This window comes from Hypanus sabinus, chromosome 22 (genome assembly GCF_030144855.1).
Source record: "Hypanus sabinus isolate sHypSab1 chromosome 22, sHypSab1.hap1, whole genome shotgun sequence".
Lineage (NCBI taxonomy): Eukaryota > Metazoa > Chordata > Chondrichthyes > Myliobatiformes > Dasyatidae > Hypanus > Hypanus sabinus.
The window spans coordinates 52,605,809-52,626,149 of record NC_082727.1 but is presented as its reverse complement, the minus strand read 5'-3'; the positions used below and the strand labels follow the sequence as shown (position 1 = coordinate 52,626,149).

General features: G+C 40.5%; 1 protein-coding gene across 1 annotated transcript; it reads right to left on the bottom strand.

Moving 5' to 3' along the window:
* Positions 1-1,163: 1,163 nt before the first annotated feature.
* LOC132379709 (small ribosomal subunit protein uS19-like) lies at positions 1,164-1,551 on the bottom strand. The gene has a single exon (XM_059947999.1). The coding sequence runs from the start codon at positions 1,533-1,535 to the stop codon at positions 1,164-1,166; it is 372 nt and encodes a 123-aa protein (XP_059803982.1). The 5' UTR covers positions 1,536-1,551.
* Between the last annotated feature and the right edge of the window lie 18,790 nt (positions 1,552-20,341).

The following is a 20,341-nucleotide window of genomic DNA, read 5'->3' as shown; positions in this document are numbered from 1 at the left end:
AATCGACACGTTGATGGTTGTGGAATTCAGCAGCATTAATTCTGTTGAACAAAAAGGAAGATAATCATTTCAATGGAGGTGGTTCACTGACTGGCACTTATGTGGCATGAAGATTACCCAGATCTTGATGCATGCAGGAGTGGAAGATTCCATTGTCTCAGGAACAGCAAATAGAACTTTGCAGTCATCTGTGAACACCTCTACTTCTGACCTGATTGTGAGGGGAAGATCAATAATGAAGCAGCTGAAGATGGTTACCGTGAATAATTCTTGAGAACATACCTCATTGCAAAGATAATGGCATCCAACATGCACAAGCAGTTTTCATCTGCCAAATTGATGTTATCCTTTAATGAAAGTTAATTTTATTCAAACTCTGTGGTGACACACCAGACCAAATTTTCCCGAAAGTCACCCTGACCTTGCCTTTGGAAGCCATCTGCTTTCTTCTTGTTTGGACTCGATTTGAGGCCCAGAGCTGAGTAGTCTGGGCAGAGTCAATACGTAACCCTCATTTATCAGGCTTAAGGTGAGTAACTGTCACTGCATAGACTGTTGATAGTTTTTTTTCCCATTATTTTATTGACTGAGCACAGGCTGATGAGACATGAGTGAGTTGGATTGGTTTTGCCATGCTTTTTCAAGATAGCTAATACTCAGCAGATTTCTCCTTGCTCAAGTGGGTAAGTCTGGATCACAGGTCTTAAGCACTGTAGCCAATTTGTCATAGGAACCCTTTCCTTCTCTGCTTCCAGTGTTCTCAGCCATTTTATGATATCACATGGGGCAAACTGAATTTGTTGAATGCTGATTCTAAGTAAGCAGGGGTTTTGGGAGGAAGGCGAGCTTATTCAACTACCTACTCTTCTAGTTGCCAATTCTACAGCCTGCCAATACTGACTGAAGAATTGGCAAACAGAAAAGTGAGGGAATTGAGGAAAGGAGACATTCACGGCCTGCTGCGTTCCACCAGCATTTTGTGTGTGTTGCTGCTTGAATTTCCAGCATCTGCAGATTTCCTCGTGTTTGTGTTTTTATATTCAGGGTAACAACTCCTTATAGCCATTTAATTCTCCACCACAATTCACAGATGCAGACATTTATTGAGGTCCCTTGTGAGAGATTGCTTAACTCTGTATATTGCATGCCATTTCCAATCTTTGTTATTCATGCCATCCTAGTTTCACCAGAGTAGCCTTCATTTTTAGGTCTGCCTGGTATACTCTTCTATGTCCTTCATTGAGTTTCATGACCATGCTGCCAACCATCTCTGGAAGGATAACCATGTCACGAAGATGTGTCTTAACGACTTCGGGTTTCTCCATAGGCGGAGCTTCCTTTTTGGCCTTGCGCAGCCTCTTCAGGAGGGATTGCTGCTTACGGCGCAGACCCCTGTTCACACGCCTCCGCTGTCGAGCACAATACAATTGCATCAACTGTTCATAGGACATATCAAGGAGCTGGTCCAGATCCACACCTCGATAGGTGAATTTCCTAAAGGTCCTTTTCTTCTTCTGCTCTACTGGGTCCGCCATCGTCACCCGCTCTCGATCGCTCTGCTAACCTTAGTGCTTCTTCCAACTAGTAGTACAGGATCCACAACAAATTGAACTTTCTAGAGGGGCACAACTGAGAGCATCCTGACTGACTGCATCACTGCCTGGTATGGGTACTGTACGTCCTTTAATCGCAGGACTCTGCAGAGAGTGGTGTGAACAGCCCAGTGCATCTGTAGTTGTGAAATTCCCATGATTCAGGATGTTTACAAAGACAGTTGTGAAAAAAAGGGCCCATAGGATCACTGGGGACCCAAGTCACCCCCAACCACAATCTATTACAGCTGCTACCATCCAGGAAACTGTACCACAGCATAAAAGCCAGGACCAGCAGGCTCTGGGACAGCTTCTTCCACCCAGATCATCAAACTGATTTGAGTGTACTCTATGTTACATTGACTGTTCTATTTATTATAAATTACTGCAAATTACTATGATGACACATTGCACACTTAGGCAGAGACGTAACGTAAAGATTTTTACTCCTCATGTATGTGAAGGATGCAAGAAATACAGTCAATTCAATTCAATGATAATGAGGTACGAAGTATTAGGCATAATTGTTCAAGTTTGACTTCATGTCATGTAAGTTCAAAGTCAATACTAATGATTCCTAGGCCCATCCACCTTCATTTGTGCATCATCTTTATTGTGACAGTAGAAGCAATTGACCCAGTCCATGGGTCAATCTTCACATTTGTGATATTAGTACCTAGGCTAAATTGGCAGGGTTTCCCTTTAACACATACAAAATGCTGGAAGAACTCAGCAGGCCAGGAGGCATCTAGAAAAAGAGTACAGTCAACATTTTGGGCCAAAACCCTTCAGCAGGTCAGAAGGATTTTGTACCGAAACATCAAATGTACTCTTTTCCTAGAAGTAGCCTGGCCTGCTGAGTTCCTCGAGCACTTTGTGTGTGCTGCTCGAATTTCTAGCATCTACAGACTTTCTCTTGTTTATGATACGGTTTCCCTTTGTTGTGTTTGTATTGAGCACCCAATTCAATTATGATCATTTATCTCACAAGAGTTTTTCCAGATGCTGAAAATTCAGAGTAACACATACAAAATGCTAGAGGAACTCAGCAGATAAGGCAGCATCCATGGAGAGGAATAAACAGTTGACTTTTTAGGTTGAGGTGCCGCATCCAGATTCAGAGACTCAGCCCAAAACATTGACTAGTTGTTCCTTTCCATGTTTGCTGCTTGACCTGCTAAGTTTCTCTAGCATTTTGTAGATGCTTCTGAATTTCCAGCATCTGCAGAAACTCTTGTTTTATAGATGATCAAGCATTGAACTGGGCATTCAGAACAAACACAATGAAGGGAAACCCTACCAACTTAACCAAGGTGATAGTACCACAAATGTGAAGACTGACCCACAGACTGGTCAAGCCACAATTGCTTCCATTGCCACAATAGAGTTCCTCCAGCATTTTGTGTGTGTTACTCTTGATCATCTGTTCAGTTTTATTTAATTACTTTGTGTTGATATTTGATATAACTGGACAACTTGCCATATTATCTGCAATAGCTGTTCAAAGTCAGCCAGAGTAAATATGGTTTCGGTCACTCCCTTTGTGAATACAATAAGGATATACAATGCTCTTACAGGCATTATTATTGATACAGGCATCATACTCCACATACACTTAATTTTAATTCTGCAGCTGTAGTAGTGGGATTTGTATTCATAAAAAAATGATTATAATGGATCTTTAGTCCATTCCGCTAGAACATAATGACTACTTCAGCAATGAAGATGTAATATCATCATGAGATATCCTTTCTTTGGATGTCTGGCTTGTTATCATTACTTGCAGTTATAGAGAATTTGGCATTAATTACAGTGGTTATTTAAAGCCTCATTATTAACTGAAACTAATACTTAACTTTGCTATAAATGCCAACTTTCAGGATTTTTATACTTGTACAATATTGAATTAAAACTTCTTGCACTTGGCAAACTACCAACCTTCTGCCCAGGCTTCTTGTCCAGGAATATCCTCTCTGCTGATGTACTTTGCTCTGGAAATTCATTCTTTTGACTTCAATTGAACAGATTTTGGAAGCTATATGAAGTTCACAGACACTACTACGTAAAATATTTAATGGTACTAATTAGGCATGAATTCCTAGGACTGTATATGATAATAGAATATAACAGAGTTAAGTATCTCCTGTTAAATGAAAAATGTAAAATTGCTTTCAAATTCTACATTTAGTTTCAGCCAGTAACCTCACTGTCAACGTTAAAGTTCAGTACAGAAAAAAATCATATGAATGAGACCATTAAAGGATTCCTATGAGCTGAACTTAAGTAGTGCGTTCTACTCCTATCTGTCAAGATACCTGTAATAGCTCTTTGATGCAAAATCTTTGGTAGCGCTACCAATTAAAGCAAGTACTGAGCATAGTCAGCGCAAGTTCCATTGGATTACCACATCATGCAAGTAATGCTGGGGTCAACATAGGCCAGTTGTTCAGTAAATCTATCCCTTCATTGAAAATTCAGGAGACATTTTCATGGTTGCTCACTCCAAAGTAAAAAAAGCATTTTCCCTATGCAAGCAGTTTTTCACTGATTGCATCAGTAATGTAAAAGAAAAATAGAAATTAAGTCAATATACTAGAAATTTTTTCATATATTCATTCCATGTGATTATTACTGGCAAACCAACATTTATTGTCTTCCAACAACTAATGGAAAATGTATGATGACTATGTTCTTAAATTGCTGCAGAATTGTTGTTAAAGAACCCATGAGAATGCTACTCAGTAGAAAATTCCTAAATTTTGACCCAGCAATTGTTGAGAATGAAGGTATAATTCCACATCAAAATGTTGTGTGAGGAAATGGTGTCTGACTTGAAACAGTAACGCGATTTCTCTTTCCTCAGATCCTGCTTGACCTGCTTAATGTTTTTATTTTGAATTTTTGAGTGCCTGTTGTTTTTGTTTTATTTCCAAGATTATGTCAGTTTATAGAGAAGTATTTATGGCAGTATTCCCAAGCATCTGCAGATTTGAGAGGTACAAAAAAAAGAAGCCTTGGTGACTAGTTGCAGTGAATCTTGCAAATGATATGTACTGCAACTATTCCACACCCTGTGTAGAGTTTGTGAGGTCTCAGAAGATATTCTTTCTCTAGAGTGATACTCATCCTCTTGATGGAAATAGCCATTGCTGGCAGTTGGATGCATATTATTTTCTATTTAATGTATCTGGCAAATCCAAAAGTTATCCAAGTCTTTTAGATCACTTCCCCATGCTGTACAATCATCAGTAACCATCCCTGCATCTAGATGACAGTAGAAGCTGAGTTATTAATGGCGTGTTTGAAAGTGTTTTGGAATAGGACTTGGCCATGAAGAAATATGTAGCAGTGTCCCTGCCCTGCAAAGATTGATCTCAAATTACCATCTTCAATTTCCAGGGTCAAATTTCAGCCAGCAGATATTTTTCATATTAATCCCACAGACTTCTTTAGAAGGCTATTGATGAAAGAAAGAGTGTGTCAATTCAGCCCATCGAACCTGTGATACCCCTCAGAAAGCATTCTCTCTATTCTACGTCTTTCTCTGCACCTTGCCTGAGATCTGTCCAGATCTATTTCCCCATGCATTTATTCATTTCATTTTAAAAGCTGCTACAAAAGCAACTTCATTCATTATTTCTTAGAATGTTTTCATACAGCAAATGGTATGCAAAAAACTTCAACTGATGTAGGTTCCCTTCTTACTAGATTATTAATGTTGGTCATTACTATTACTATTATTAGTTTTTTTATTGGCACAGTTTGTCTTCCTTTACACATTGGTTGTTTGTCAGTCTGTGTGCAGATTTTCATTGATTCTATTGTATTTCTTTGTTCTCATTCCACCGAGATGTAACACTGAGCATCATAGGAAGTCATTCCTGCCTGTGGCCATCAAATTTTACAACTCCTCCCTCGGAGTGTCAGACACCCTGAGCCAATAGGCGGTCCTGGACTTATTTCCACTTGTCATGATTAACTTATTATTATTTAATTATTTATGATTTTATATTGCTATATTTCTTCACTATTCTTGGTTGGTGCAACTGTAACAAAACCCAATTTCCCTCGGGATCAATAAAGTATGTCTGTCTGTCTGTCTCCTGTGAATGCCTGCAAGACACTGAATCTCAGGGTAGTATATGGCGACAAATACATAGTTTGATAATAAATACATTTTAAACTATTCCCTGCATATTCTTAGTGACTGAAATTTTTAATCATACAAATATATACTTTGAAAAAAAGCCACTTTGAAGACTACCTAATTATACAGTATTCTGCAAAAGTCTTTGGCACATATCTATAGCTAGGGTACCTAAGACTTTTGCACAGTACCATAACAATTTTATGTACTGCACTCTACTGTTGCCGCATAAAATTCACGACATATGTGAGTGATGATAAGCCTGATATTTGTCCCTATTATGGACTGAGAGTGACATAAAGAGAGGAATCATGGGTGGGTAAAGGGGAAGGGAGAGGGGAGGGAGTGGGAATCACCAGAGAGACATTCTGTAATGGTCAATAAACCAATTGTTTGGAATCAAATGGCCTAGACTGGTGTCTCGGGGCTCGGTATATCGGCACCCATGCCAACCCCTGCCACTGGTACTCCTTCTCTGCATACCCCTTATGCACAGTTGCAGAGGTGTTCTTTTCATGAAATTCTGCACCCTTTTTTCTCCAAACATACCTTTGCTCATTGCGGCCAAAAAGTTCTATTTTAACTTCACCAGTCCACAGGGTTAGGCACAGGGGTGGATCAATCATGCTTTGGGCTTCTGTTGCAGCCAGTGGCACGGGGAACATTTCACTGATAGAGGGAAGAATTAATTCAATTAAATACCAGCAATTTCTGGAAGCAAGCATCACACCATTTGTAAAAAAGCTGAAGATGAAAACAGGATGGCTTTTACAACAGGATAATGATCCTAAACACACCTCAGAATCCACAATGGACTACTTACCTCAAAAGGCGCAAGCTGAAGGTTTTGCCATGGCCCTCACAGTCCCCTGACCAAAACATCATCGAAAATCTGTGAATAGACCTCAAAAGAGCAGTGCTTGCAAGATGGCCCAAGAATCTCACAGAACTAGAAGCCTTTTGCAAGGAAGAATGGGCAAAATTCCACCAACCAAGAATTGAAAGACTCTTAGCTGGCTACAGAAAGCATTTACAAGCTGAGATACTTGCCAAAGGGGGTGTTACTAAATACTGACCACTCAGGGTGCCCAAACTTCTGCTTTGAGCCCTTTTCCTTTTATGTTATTTTGAGACTGTAAAAGATGGAAATAAAAAAAGTATGCTAGCTTAAAATATTAAAGAAATGTGTCATCTTTAACTGTATGCCTTTTGGAAATCAGGACATCTTTTACACTCTTAACTATTCACAGTAACAGAAATTTTGACCAGGGGTGCCCAAACTTTTACATGCCACTGTATATTTCTTATTGTAATAGTATTTTGTGTATTGCATTAAAGCTGCCAAACCAGCACTGTCTGTAGGGAGTTTGTACATTCTCCCCATAACCATGTGGGTTAACTCTGGCTGCTCCGGTTTCTTCCCACAAAACAAAGATATACTGGTTAGTAGCTTAATTGGTCATCATAAATTGTCCTGTGATTAGCCTACTGTTAATTGGTGGATTACTGGGAGAGGCAGTTCATTGAGCCATAAGGGCGTGGTCTGCAGTGTATCTCTAAATAAATAAATAAGACTATAAGATATAAGAGCATAATTAGGCCATTTGACCCCTTGAGTCTACTCTACCATTACATCATGGCTGATCCATTTTCCCTCTCAGACCCAATCTCCTGCCTTCTTCCGTATCCTGTCATGCCTGCCCAATCAAGAATCTATCAACTTCTGCCTTAAGTATACATAAAGGCTTGCCTCCACAAATTCCACAGATATACCAGTACCTTGCTAAAAGAATTTCTCCTCATCTCCTTTCTAAAAGGATGCTCCTCTATTCTGAGGTGAATGTCCTCTGGTCTTAGATTCTTCCCCTATAGATTCATCCTCTGCACATCCACTTTCATCATTCCTTTCAGCAATGGGGTCATCATCATTCTTCTGGATGACAGTGAATATAGGCCCTGAGCCATCAAATGCTAAATGGACCTCATATAAAAAGCCGTTCAATCCTGGAATCATTTCCGTGAACCTCCTTTGAGCCCTCTCCAGTTTGACCACACCCTCACAATACTCCAAGTGAGGCCTCAGCAGTGTTTCATAAAGTTTCAACATTACATCCTTGCTATTATATTCTAGTCCTCTTGAAATGAATGTTAGCATTGCATTTACCTTCCTCACCACAGACTTAACCTGAAAATTAACTTTTAGGGAATCCTGTTGACTGCAATTTTGGCTCTCCTTGTCAAGAGTCTCACTAAATGAAATATAAATTTTAAAAATGACAAAAGTCACAACATACAGTGTGCCAGTGATCAGAAATCTGATTCTGATTCTGCGTCATTTAAATACAAATGGCTCGATGTCCTTTCACTGTTATTTTCTTTAAGACAGATACTGAGTTCTTGCAGCAAAGGCATATTAGATTGGCAGTAGCTGGTTAGGATTGTTCAACTTTCATTCCAGAATCTTGTCAGGACCTATAGCTTTTGCTGTGACTGATGTAACCCCTTTCATCTAGCCACTATGCAGAGGGAACTGCTGTGATTGCATAGTGACAATATGTGATATTATTGATATCGGAAACAGGATAAGTGGGTTATCTGCTTTGACAATTTAACCAAAAGACCCCCTTGAAAATAGTTCAGAACACAGTGCACTACCCTATTGAGTTAGCAATATGACCTTGTTGTATATTTCCACTGAGAAGGTAAGAGATATCAGAGATTTGCTCGTGACTGTGGATCTGTTCAGAATCTGTATACTATTTTTACTCATTGGAAATTTTTCAACTATGGCAAAAATAACTAGAAAGAATTTTAGACTCAGCCAGCTGCAGCACAGGCACAACCCTCCCCGTCATTAAGGACATCTTCAAGTGGTGGTGGTGGTGGTGGTTCGAGAAGGTGGCATTTGCCACAATGGACCACCACCACTTGGGACATCCCTCTTCGCATTACTGTCATAGTGGAGGAGGTACAGGAGCTTGAGGACCTACATTCAGCACTTCAGAAACATCCTCTTCTCCTCTACCATCATCTTTCTGAATGGTCCATGAAACCATGAACACAGCCTCATGACTCAGAAGAGAAAATCTGCAGATGCTGGAAATCCAAGCAACACACACAAAGTGCAAGAGGAACTCAGCAGACCAGGCAGCATGAATGGAAAAATGTATAGTCGACGTTTCGGGTCGAAACCCTTCGGTAGTCCTGACAAAAAACAAAAAATTATAAAGGTCAATGATAGTAAATCTAATTTTGATAAATCTGATTCTGATTATTATAAAAAGTGGTCATCTACATTACAATAGGATTACAATACAATAAGATCTTCAATGTCAGTTGCCAGAGTGGTAAACAAGGATGTTTTTCTATTTTAACACACATGCACATTGACTGGTAGGAAGAATTAGAGGCTACTGGTACATTAGCTTTGTTGATCTTTGAACCAATGTTATTTCCTTCAATACTGTAAAGTTCCTGTTCTTCAGTCTGGTGAAAGGAATTCTCATCCAATTGGAATAAAAGTAAATGCTATAAAAAGGTTAAAGAATAGCCCTTTATTTGTCAAATGTGCATTGAAACATCAGAACATATAGTGAAGTACAATGTTTGCATCAACGTCCAACACAGTCCAAGATGTGCTGGGGGAGTCTTGAAGGTGCCATCATGCTTCTGGCATCCATAAAGCATGCCCGCAACTCATAACCACAACTCCTACATCTTTAGAATGGGGGAGGAAACCAGACAAAATGCACACAGTCACAGGGAAAACGTGCAAACTCCTTACAGACAACAGTGGGAAATGACCCCTGATCATACAGCCGACGCTGTAAAACATCACACTAATTGCTACGCTACTGTGCTACCTGTATTTCAACCAACTGCTGGTGATTTCACCTTTATCTAGTTTAAGATTTTAGCTGTAAGTTTTACTGCCAACAGTTATGCCAGAACCACAGAGTTGCCAATTGTGTTATACACTTGGTGCTGATGATACCTGATACTGTTAGGTTTAATTAAAAATCACTGATTGTTTGTTATTTAACCCCATTTCACTCTTTCCCATCTCTACATCAATGGAAAATTACTGTGAAATCTGCAGGGAAACATTTTTACGAGCAGTAAATTAGCAAGAACATTTTTTTTAATACAAGCCAAACCAAAGGAACATAAAGGGGACTTCTGATGTTGCGAATCTGTAACTATTACTTTCCCAGAAGAGATTTAAAGAATTAACCAATTGATTGGAGTCAGAGCTAAAGGCTTCACTGATAAGAATTCAAAGCCACGTGGAGGAAGAAACCATGACCAATGACTGCATATTAAGTTACTCAAAGTAATGAAGGAAATATAATTAGCTCACCAGCAAATAAAGCCAAGATATGGCGAGACCCTAGCACTTCCCTTCAGTTAATGTACATGTATCAAATAAATTGGATCTAAATATCAGTGCAAGAAATTAAACCTCACTTGAAATTTTTGGGATAATTATTATATATCCATTATTATAAGTAACTAAAATTAATATCAACATTAAAATATAGAAGCACCAATGTCCTTGAGAGGAAAATTCTACAAAAAGTAATGAATACAGCCCAGTCCGTTAAGGGTATTGACCACATCTACATGGAGCGTTGTTGCTGGAAAGCAGCATCCATCGCTGGGAACCCCCACCGTACAGACCATGCTCTCTTCTCACTGCTACCAACAGGAAGAAGGTACAGGCACCTCAGGACTCTCACCACCAGTTTCAGGAACAGTTATCACCCCCTCAACCATCAGGCTCTTAAACCAATGGGGATAACTTCACTCAACTTCACTCAGCCCTTCACTGAAATCCTTCCACAACCTATGGACTCGCTTTCAAGGCCTCTTCATCTCATGTCCTTGATATTTCTTGCTTATTTATTTTTTATTATTATTATTTTTTCTTCGTATTTGCACAGTTTGTTGCCTTTTGCATTTTGGTTCTTTGTCCATCCTGTTGGGTACGGTCTTTTATTGATTTTATTATCATTCTTGGATCTATTGAATATGCACGCAAGGAAACAAATCACATGGTAGTATATGGTGACCTAAATGTTATTTGATAATAAATTTACTTTAAACTTCAGACTTTGAATAATATTTCTACTCTGCGGGAGTATTAAGGCTCAAAAGCAGAGAATGAAAAACATTTCTTGAAATAACCACACTGTCATCTAAGCTTGTATTTTGTTTGGATTAATCCACCAACACAAGACATGTTTGCCAAAAAAGGACCAACTCACTCTTATTACACAGCAATGGCTTTGGATCCTACCAGCTGATCAGACATATTTCCCACCAAAACGTTCAGACTCAGTGAAATATATAGTTACAATATCCTTCGGGATATTCCATCTTCCTGTAGCTGCTTCACAAACTTTGACATACTTTATCAATTCCACTTTAGTCTCCAGCAGAACAGAGCTTATCAGGAGTGGGAAGAATATCATGATAATCCGGTATATCTATCCAAGGTCTCCCTTACTGTTATGATGAAGTCATTATCAGACTGGATAAGCAACCCTTCATATTCCATCAGGGTAGCCTCCAACTTGATATTATAAACAACAATTTCTCAAACTCACAGTAGTTTCTCCCTCTTCCCCCTTTTCATCTGGTTCTTCTCTCACCCCTTCTCTTCTTCACATCTTCCCATCTTCTACCTCTGATATCCCTCCTCCTTCCCCTTCTTCAACTCTCCTCTCCTAATAGATTCCTTCTTCGTCAGCCCCTTACCTCTTCCACCTATCACCTCCCAGCTTCTCACTTTATCGCCCTTTCCCCACCTACCTGCCTTCTCCCTCACCTGGTCTCACCTCTGTCCAGCCAGCTTGTACTCCTCCCCTCCCCCCAATTTCTTACTGTGGCTTCTGCTCCCTTCCTTTCCAATCCTGAAGAAGGGTCTCAGCCTGAAACATCAACTATTCATTCTCCTCCATAGATGCTGCCTGACCTGCTGAGCTCTTCCAACATTTTGCGGGTGTGTGTATTGCTCAGGATTTCCAGCACCTGCAGAATTCCTTATGTGTGTATATATATATGTATATGTATATTCCTTATATATATAATAATCCAATTAACCCACCAAGTCCGTACTTTTGTAAATCCCTGATCTATCCAGGATCTGAAGCATATGCAAAGGTGCTAAACATCTGTCTTACGAACATCCTGAATTGCTTCATGGTCTTCATTGTTTCTGCTTAACGGTAACCCATTGGCTTTCATTCTCTGTTGTGGGAGAGGACGTTCCATGAGGTTTTCTACTTTAAATAATAATGCTCCAGCTATTTGCTTCGATATATTGCATTATAGCAGCTGTTGGTTGTCAAGCATCAGCTTGAACAACATTTCTCTGGTTGTCGCTGAGCAACTGGTTGTGGTAGAAGTTCAAATTCCTTTCTATTTATGAAGGACATTGAATTAGGAACAGGATTACAGCTGATTACCAGTGTAAACCTAGTTACTCCTTCATCTTCATGAAGAGCCACATGCACAAAGTTTTATAACTGTCATCTGACATCATTATTACTGATGGAAGGGAAAATGATTATCACGTTGGTGCTTTCAAGTAACGCATCGAAACTTCCTTAATGCACTTGTGAAAGACAATTGGGAAGTATCCTAAAAAGTAAAGTAAAGCAGGAATTACACTGTGTAATCTGATTTATATTGGCATTATAGCCGTATAACAGATGTTGGCTGCAGGGGCTTCCTGAGGATTGATCAACTTATTTTCTGAATTACATCTGGGGCTTAAGAATTGGGTTAAAAAAATATCAGAGGCATGGAATAAATAATGAAAATCTGAGCATTTTACAGTAATGTATGTTTATGAATTGCCTGGAAAATCCAGGGTGAGTAAATGGAGTGCTCTGCAGAGAAAGGTAAACTTGAGGTTTTATTAGAGTTGGAAAAAGCAATGGGGAAGCCAGTCTTCTAGAAGATTGGTGAGTCAGCAAGAGGCAGCTGCTGGTCCAAAAGTCCCAATTTTCTGAACCACATTTCCCCACGAGGATTCTTCTGGATTCTCTGATCTGCAAGATGCCAGCAATCATTTTAATATTTTTACTTATTACCAAAACTGTTCACACACCCAATAATTCACAAGCCTCTTTCTCAGTTCTGTTGTGACCACTTAAGTTGTGTGATTATTCTGAAATGTGTGGTGAAAAGTTTATCTTGAATACTGTTCGTACAGATCGAATCATTGCACGGTAGATTGAGGTAAAAGAAAGTAAAACCATAACAATACAGAACAGAGTGCAACAGCCCCTTAGAGAGTGCAGTGCAGGTAAGGATGTGAGTTCAAGAGCTCCCCTTATCATATGAGGGAGCTATTTAATAGTCTTGTATAAGCATGCTAGACATTGTCCCTGAGCTGAGTAGTATGTGCTTTCTGGCTTTTGTATCTTCTGAAGATACAAAGAAAAACAAAAACTCTGGCAAACTTCAATAGTTGGAGTGTAGAGAGTATCCAGCATGTCCTGATATGAAATCAAAGGCCCAGGAACAGAAGAAGCAATAGAAAGTGGAGGTCATAGTCCCATCCATCACTGGCAAAGCCCTCCCCACTATTCAGTAAATTGACTGAATGCTACCACAAGAAAGTGTTGGAACATACATCGTCAAAGACTCCCACCCCCATCCAGGCCACGTCCTCTTCTCACTACTATCATCGGGTAGGAGATGCCTTAGGTCCCAGGCAGCAAGCTTTCTATGGTGCATTGATTAAATTGGTAAGGGCCAACACAGCCTGCCAAATTGCTTCAGCCTCTTAAGCAAGTAGTGGCATCTCTAAGCTTTCTTGGACTGGGTGTCTACATGGTTGAATTAGATCAGGTAATTGTTGGTGTTCAGTCCTATGAACTTGAAGCTCTCAGTTCTCTCAACCTCAACACTATTGATGTAGATGGAAATGTGTGCACCACCCCTATTCCTGAAGTCAATGACCAGCTAAGTCAGTGTCCTGATAAAGGTACCTGGAAAAATCTTCAAAAATCTTTCTAGGTCAGCAGGAAAAACAGCTGCCAATATATTAGTTGCTTTGCATCTCATCACTTCTTGAATCTGGGCTATATCTCTTCTATTTTTGTTGTTACTCCAATCACCAATTTTTGTATTTGAAAATTTGCCAATCAGACTTCACAATATTTAGTAAAAAGTACAGTTGACATTTAGGGCTGAAACTCTTCAACAGGACTGGAGAGAAAAAGCTGAGGGGTAGATTTTAAAGGTGAGGGATGGAAGAGAGAAACACCAAGAGATAGGTGAAACCTGGAGGGGGAGGGATAAAGCAAAGAGCTGGGAAGTTGATTGGTGAAAGAGACAGAAGGTCATGGAAGAAAGAAAGAAAAGGTGGGGGGAAGAACACCAGAGGAAGGCAATGGGAGGGCAAGGAGGTAAGGTGAGAGAGGGAAAAGGGGATGGGAAATGGTGAGGGGGGGCATTATAGGAAGCTTGAGAAATCGATGTTCATGCCATCAGGTTGGAGGCTACCCAAACGGAATATAACATGTTTTCCTTCAACCTGAGTGTGGCCTCATCACAACAGTGGAGGAGACCATGGATGGACATATCGGAATGCGAATGGATAGCGGAATTAAAATCAGTGGCCATTGGGAGATCCTGCTTGTTCTGGTGGACAGAGCATAGATGCTTGGCGAAGCGGTCTCACCAATATACAGGAGGCCACACCAGAAGAACCGAGCAGACTCACAGGTGAAGTGTCACCTCACCTGGAAGAACTGAATGGCAGTGAGGGAGGAGATGTAGCCCTTGTTGCACTTGCAAGGATAAGTGCCAGGAGGGAGATCAGTGGGAAGGAACGAATGGACAAGGGTGTTGCGTAGGGAACAACTGCTTCACCAAGCATCTATTCTTCGTCCACCAGAACAAGTGGGATCTCCCAGGGGCCATGCATTTTAATTCCACTTTGCATTACTATTCTGATATGTCCATCCATTGTCAGGATGAAGCCACACTTAAGTTGGAGGAACAACACCTTATATTCCTATTGGGTAGCCTCCAACCTGATGCTGAGAAATGGTTCTCAAACCTCCAGTAATGCTCCTACCCTCCTTCACCATTTCCCAACCCCTTTTCCCTCTCTCACCTTATCTCCTTGCCTGCCCAGCACTTCCCTATGGTGCTCCTCCCCCATTTTCTTTCTTCCATGAACTGTCTCTTTCCTCAATCTACTTTCCAGCTCTTTGCTTCAACCCTCCCGCTCCAGGTTTCGCCCATCACCTGGTGTTTCTCTCTCCCCTCCCCCTACCTTTTAAATCTACTCCTCAGCTTTTTTATTCCAGTCCTGCTGAAGGGTTTCGGCCTGAAACATCAACTGTACTTTTTCCCATAGATGCTACCTGGCCTACTGAGTTCCTTCAGCATTTTGTGTGTGTTGCTTTGGATTTCCAGCATCTGCAGATTTTCTCTTGCTCACAATATTTAGTTTTAATTGATTATTCCTAACTTTGTCCTTGAGGTAAAATGATTCCAAGGTTCTAAACATTGACCAACCGATGACAATTAAAATCCAGTCCTTGAACAAGATACATTCATCACTTTTCTCTTTTGATGAACCCTGTCATTTGTCATCTCCCCTCTTTCCACACAGATTCCCAAGCAGTTTTCCTGCTGCATTCATCAGAAGTGCACATCTTCCCCAGTGGCACCCATGCCCATGTCCATCTGCCCTTTCACCTCTGTCAAAATGAGGCTCCCGGACAATTGAGCCTACCATCTCCTCCCACTCGACTCCTGACTAGATGGGCTCTGACTTCACTCAGAATCCACAATGCTTATTACCATGACACTGATAAAGTAACTGGCTATTAGTTGCTGAACGATGTTAAAACTTATTCAATGTTTTCCTGTAACCGAAAGCAAACTAAAACACTTCAAATTTGAATCCACGGTAGAAATTTTCCGATAAGTGCTGTCTGAACCCCTTATTCACTAACACCATATTTCTAAATCTATCAAGCCACTCTTTAAGTCACCTCTAAAATACATATTAATGTTCCTTAATTTATGGCGAAATTGAGGGTAGCGCAGTAGCATAGCGATTAGCGCAACTATTTACTGGTAATCCTGCCAGTGATCACTGATCAGTGTTCGACTCCCTCCGCTGTCTGTAAGGGGCTTATACGTCATCCTGGTGTCTGTGCCAGTTTCCTCCTGGTGATCCAGTTCGCTCCCACATTCCAAACGTGTACAGATAAGGTTAGTGAGTTGTGTCCAAGCTTTGTTGGCGCCTGAAGCACGGCAACACTCGCGGGCTTCATCCAGCGTATGGCAGAAAAACAATGGTGCAGATATATATTTTGATGTTTTGTTGTACATGTGATAAACAAAACTAATCTTAATTGGAAAGCACAGTTTCATAAGACCATTATTATTCATAAGACTTATTATTTAATTACTTATGATTTTATATTGCTATATTTCTTCCCTATTCTTGGTTGGTGCAGTTGTAACAAAACCCAGTTTCCCTCAGGATCAATAAAGTATTTTTGTCTGTCTGTCTGTCTGTCATAAGATACAGGAGCAGAAACAGGCCATTTGGCCCATCAAGCCTGCTCCGCCATTCAATCATGGGCTGATCCAATTCTTCCAGTCATCCCCACTCTCCTGCCTTCTCCTCATACCCTTTGATGCCCTGGCTAATCAAGAACCTATCTATCTCTGCCTTAAATACATCCAAAGACACGACGTCCACAGCTGCTTGTGACAATAAATTCCACAGATTTACCACCCTCTGACTACAGTAATTTCTCTGCATCTCTGTTTTAAATGGATGTTCTTCAATCCTGAAGTCATTGCCCTCTTGTTCTAGACTCCCCTACCATGGGAAATAACTTTGCCATATCTAATCTGTTCAGGCCTTTTAACATTTGGAATGTTTCTATGAGATCCCCCCTCATTCTCCTGAACTCCAGGGAATACAGCCCAAGAGCTGCCAGACATTCCTCATACAGTAACCCTTTCGTTCCTGGAATCATTGTTGTAAAGAGAATCACCTAGTTGTTTCATGTGAATCAAAATCCTTCTGAACTGACCTGGCCTGTTACTGTGGCATACGGCATAACCAAGCTTCACCCATCACTTTCTATGCTCCTTCCTCTTCCCCTAGATTTTTATTCTGGCATCTCCCCCTTCCTTTCCAGTCCTGATGAAGGGTCTTGGTCTGAAACGTTCACGGGTTATTAATTTCCATATGTTACGTACCCCGTAACTGGGTGTCAGACCAGCAGAGATAGAAGAATCTGTTGGAGTCTGGTGGTACTATATTTTAAAGGTGTTTATTAATAAAAATAAGCAAAACCATATCAATAATGCAAATATACATATAAAACAAGTTAGCAGTAATAAATCTAAAAGTGTAGGAATAATAATATTCAATAATAAACAAGCTCTATCGATGTCTAGAGGTAAATGAATTGTCATAGAATATAAAGTTCAGTGCAGTTCATGAGTGTTGATGTAGTTATGGTTGTTGTATTGTAATCATTGGAGAGAGAGAGAGTGAGAGAGAGAGCGAGCAAGCGAGATGTAACAGCTACAGCAGCCCAAACCTTCCTTTGCTTCCTTAATCTGTCATATCGCTGTGGTCATTCAGTTATGACCTCTCCATCCTTCTGCTAGACCATTCTTCTGTGGTGGACTTGTCACTCTGGCATGAGTGGACACACACACAAGTCCCCACCGGCCCTGCTTTTACACTGATAGCCTTAATGACTGACCTCCTGGTTCAGTCTTCGAAGCCCCCACCTTTCTTGTGGGTTCCAAAACTCAATCAGTATCCACTGGCGTGTCTGGAGGGTGTCTCTCCAGACCTGTCTTTTATCCCTACTAACGGGGACTCAGCTATCCAACACTTCTGAATGACTGTGGCCATGAAATCAGGCTACTCCTTCAGTCCACTGAGGAATGTTTATGAGCAAACTATTGTCCTTACAGCAAAACTGTAAGTAATTCAAAAAGGAGTCACAATACAGTTAATCAGCAATTTCCCCCTCTCTCTTATCTGTCGCAGACGTTCTTGCCTGTTTTTCATCTCTCTTTCTCATGGTCAGCATAACAACAGTAATAGTTCATGGTTCTCAGGAGGGGGGGTTGGGAATGGTTAACCCTTCACCCCATTGTCCATCAGGTCTGTTCATCACTCATAACACATAGATGCTGCCTGACCTGCTGAGTTCCTCCAGCACTGTATGTGTGTGTGTGTGTGTTGCTTGAGATTTCCAGCATTCTCAGACCTTCTCATATGTATGTGGTTGCTGCCTTAACGAGTTGGTGTTTGGATGGGTTTGAGAGACTGAAATGGAGAGCATACTTTTGAACAGAGCTCTTCTCAGAACAGTAATGAAATATTTGCTAAAGAATTACATCAGGAAAGCCTCTATTTTACTCAATCCCATGCTGTGGGGACTGTACTATACAAAGAAGCTCCAATCTTTCCTGCAAATTTAAACAGGAGGAATGCTCACAGTGAAAGAAACTTCTCTATCCATCTTTCCTCCAAGAGGATATTGTTATAGTCCTAAATTAGACATGAGAGAGTGAAGGAGAACTTTTAAATGGAGCAGTGTTCTATAAATTCAATTTCAACAGTTGGTAAAATAAATAGTATGGTCTCTGATTTAACAACTGGACCACCAGGACCCAGAATAAATGAGATACAGATGAGAAAGAAATGCTGCGGAGAGACCTACTGAGAAGCTGAAGTGCTTTATGCACTGCATTTTAAAACAGCAAATTTAATAGATAACGCAGGTTCTACCAGTACTGTGTGTGGAGACAAGTCGAGCAGATTGGAGTAAGCTTGACTCAGTGTGGTTTCAGATTCCGATTCTGATATTCTGTAAATTGTCAACATGTTTAGTTGGTAGAAACCGTGCCTAGGTCATGCCATCATGTTTTGAAATTCCCATTCCGGATATTTGGATACAGAATGCAGGTTGGCATTTCAGTCCTGTCTTCATGGAGTGCTGCACTACCAAACAGTTTCACTAAAGCTTAGCTCCTTCACCCAGTCAGGAAATGAACCTCAAGACTGTATATAATATGCATACTTTGATAATCGGGTAGTGGAGTGAGGATACCTCTCTCCCAAATGAGGTGGAAGGTGCTCCTGCCAACCACTAGCCTTCAGGTCAACCTTGGGCAAGGTGCAGTACACACTTAGCCCCAAAGCCCCCAATCAGGGTTACGTGAAGCCATGGCAGCAGGTGGCGAGTGGTCATAAGAGCAGCGGGTGCATATCACGTCCTAGTTATGCGACCACTGACGCCAGGCAGACAACCTCTGAACAGTATTGATATTGGTAGGGGTCGCCCGTCTTGTAAAGTCACTGCCCTGAAGAAGGAATAGCAAAACACTTCTTCAGAAAAAGTTGCTAAGCACAGTCTTGGTCATTGGAAGACCATTATCACCCATGTCATGTGGTACGGCACACAATGAACGAACTTTGATAAAAATGTACTTTGAATATTGAACTTCTTCCAAGTGAAAATAAAAGAATGGGATCCTATTTTTGGAAGCACAGTATAGTTCATATGTTGTCCTGGCCAATATCAACCTTTCAACGGCACAGCTAAATAGCCAATCTCTTCTAAGCTAGTTGCTTGTAGACCAGTCTTCTTGGACGGGTCAAGGACTAGAAGTCATAGATATAAAGGGGAAAAGGAATTAATAGTAAGACGCATGGCATGCAGAAATGGTGGAGGCAGGTTCCATTGTGGTCTTCAAAATGGAATTAGATAAACACATGGTGATGAGCATTTACAAGATTATGTTGAAGGCACTGGGGTGGAACCAGTGAACTGGTGTAGTATAGAACAAGTGTGGACACGAATCAAAATCAGAGTCACATTTATTGTCACTGGTGTTACCATTAAAACGTGTTGTTTTCTGGCCGCAGAGCAATGCAGGCATAACAATTTGCTATCAGTTACAATAAAAGTAAGTATGTATTGTGCAAAAGATGTATAGTAAGGTAATGTACTTGAGTTCATGAGCTGTTCAGAAATCTGATGGCAGAGGGGCAGTATATATTCCCAAAATGCGAGTGTGGATCTTCAGGCTCCTGTACCTCCACCCTGTCAGTAGTAATGAAAAGAAGGCACTCTATTTTATTGCAAGACTTAGACTTTGTTAATTTTATTAAACAACAAATTGATTTGTTTTTCTCAACAAATTCTACAGCAGAGATCTCTAGTGGAATTTTATGGGACACTTTTAAAGCATTTATTTGTGGACAGATTATTTCATACTCTGCTGGAGTTAGGAAACGAACTAATTCTAAAATATTAACATTGGTTGATAAAATCAAAGCAATTGATAGGATTTATTCAGTGACCCCCCCCAGCAAAGAACTTTATAAAGAAAGAGTGGAACTTCAAATGGAGCATAGTTTGCTGTTATCCTCTTCGATTGAAAATCAGTTAATTAAATCTAGAACCAGTTTTATGTACATGGAGGTAAGTCTGGCAACTTATTGGCTAATCAATTGAAAACTGTTTTGGTTAAAAGACAGATTACTAGGATTCGTAAACAAGATGGCACTCTGACGATG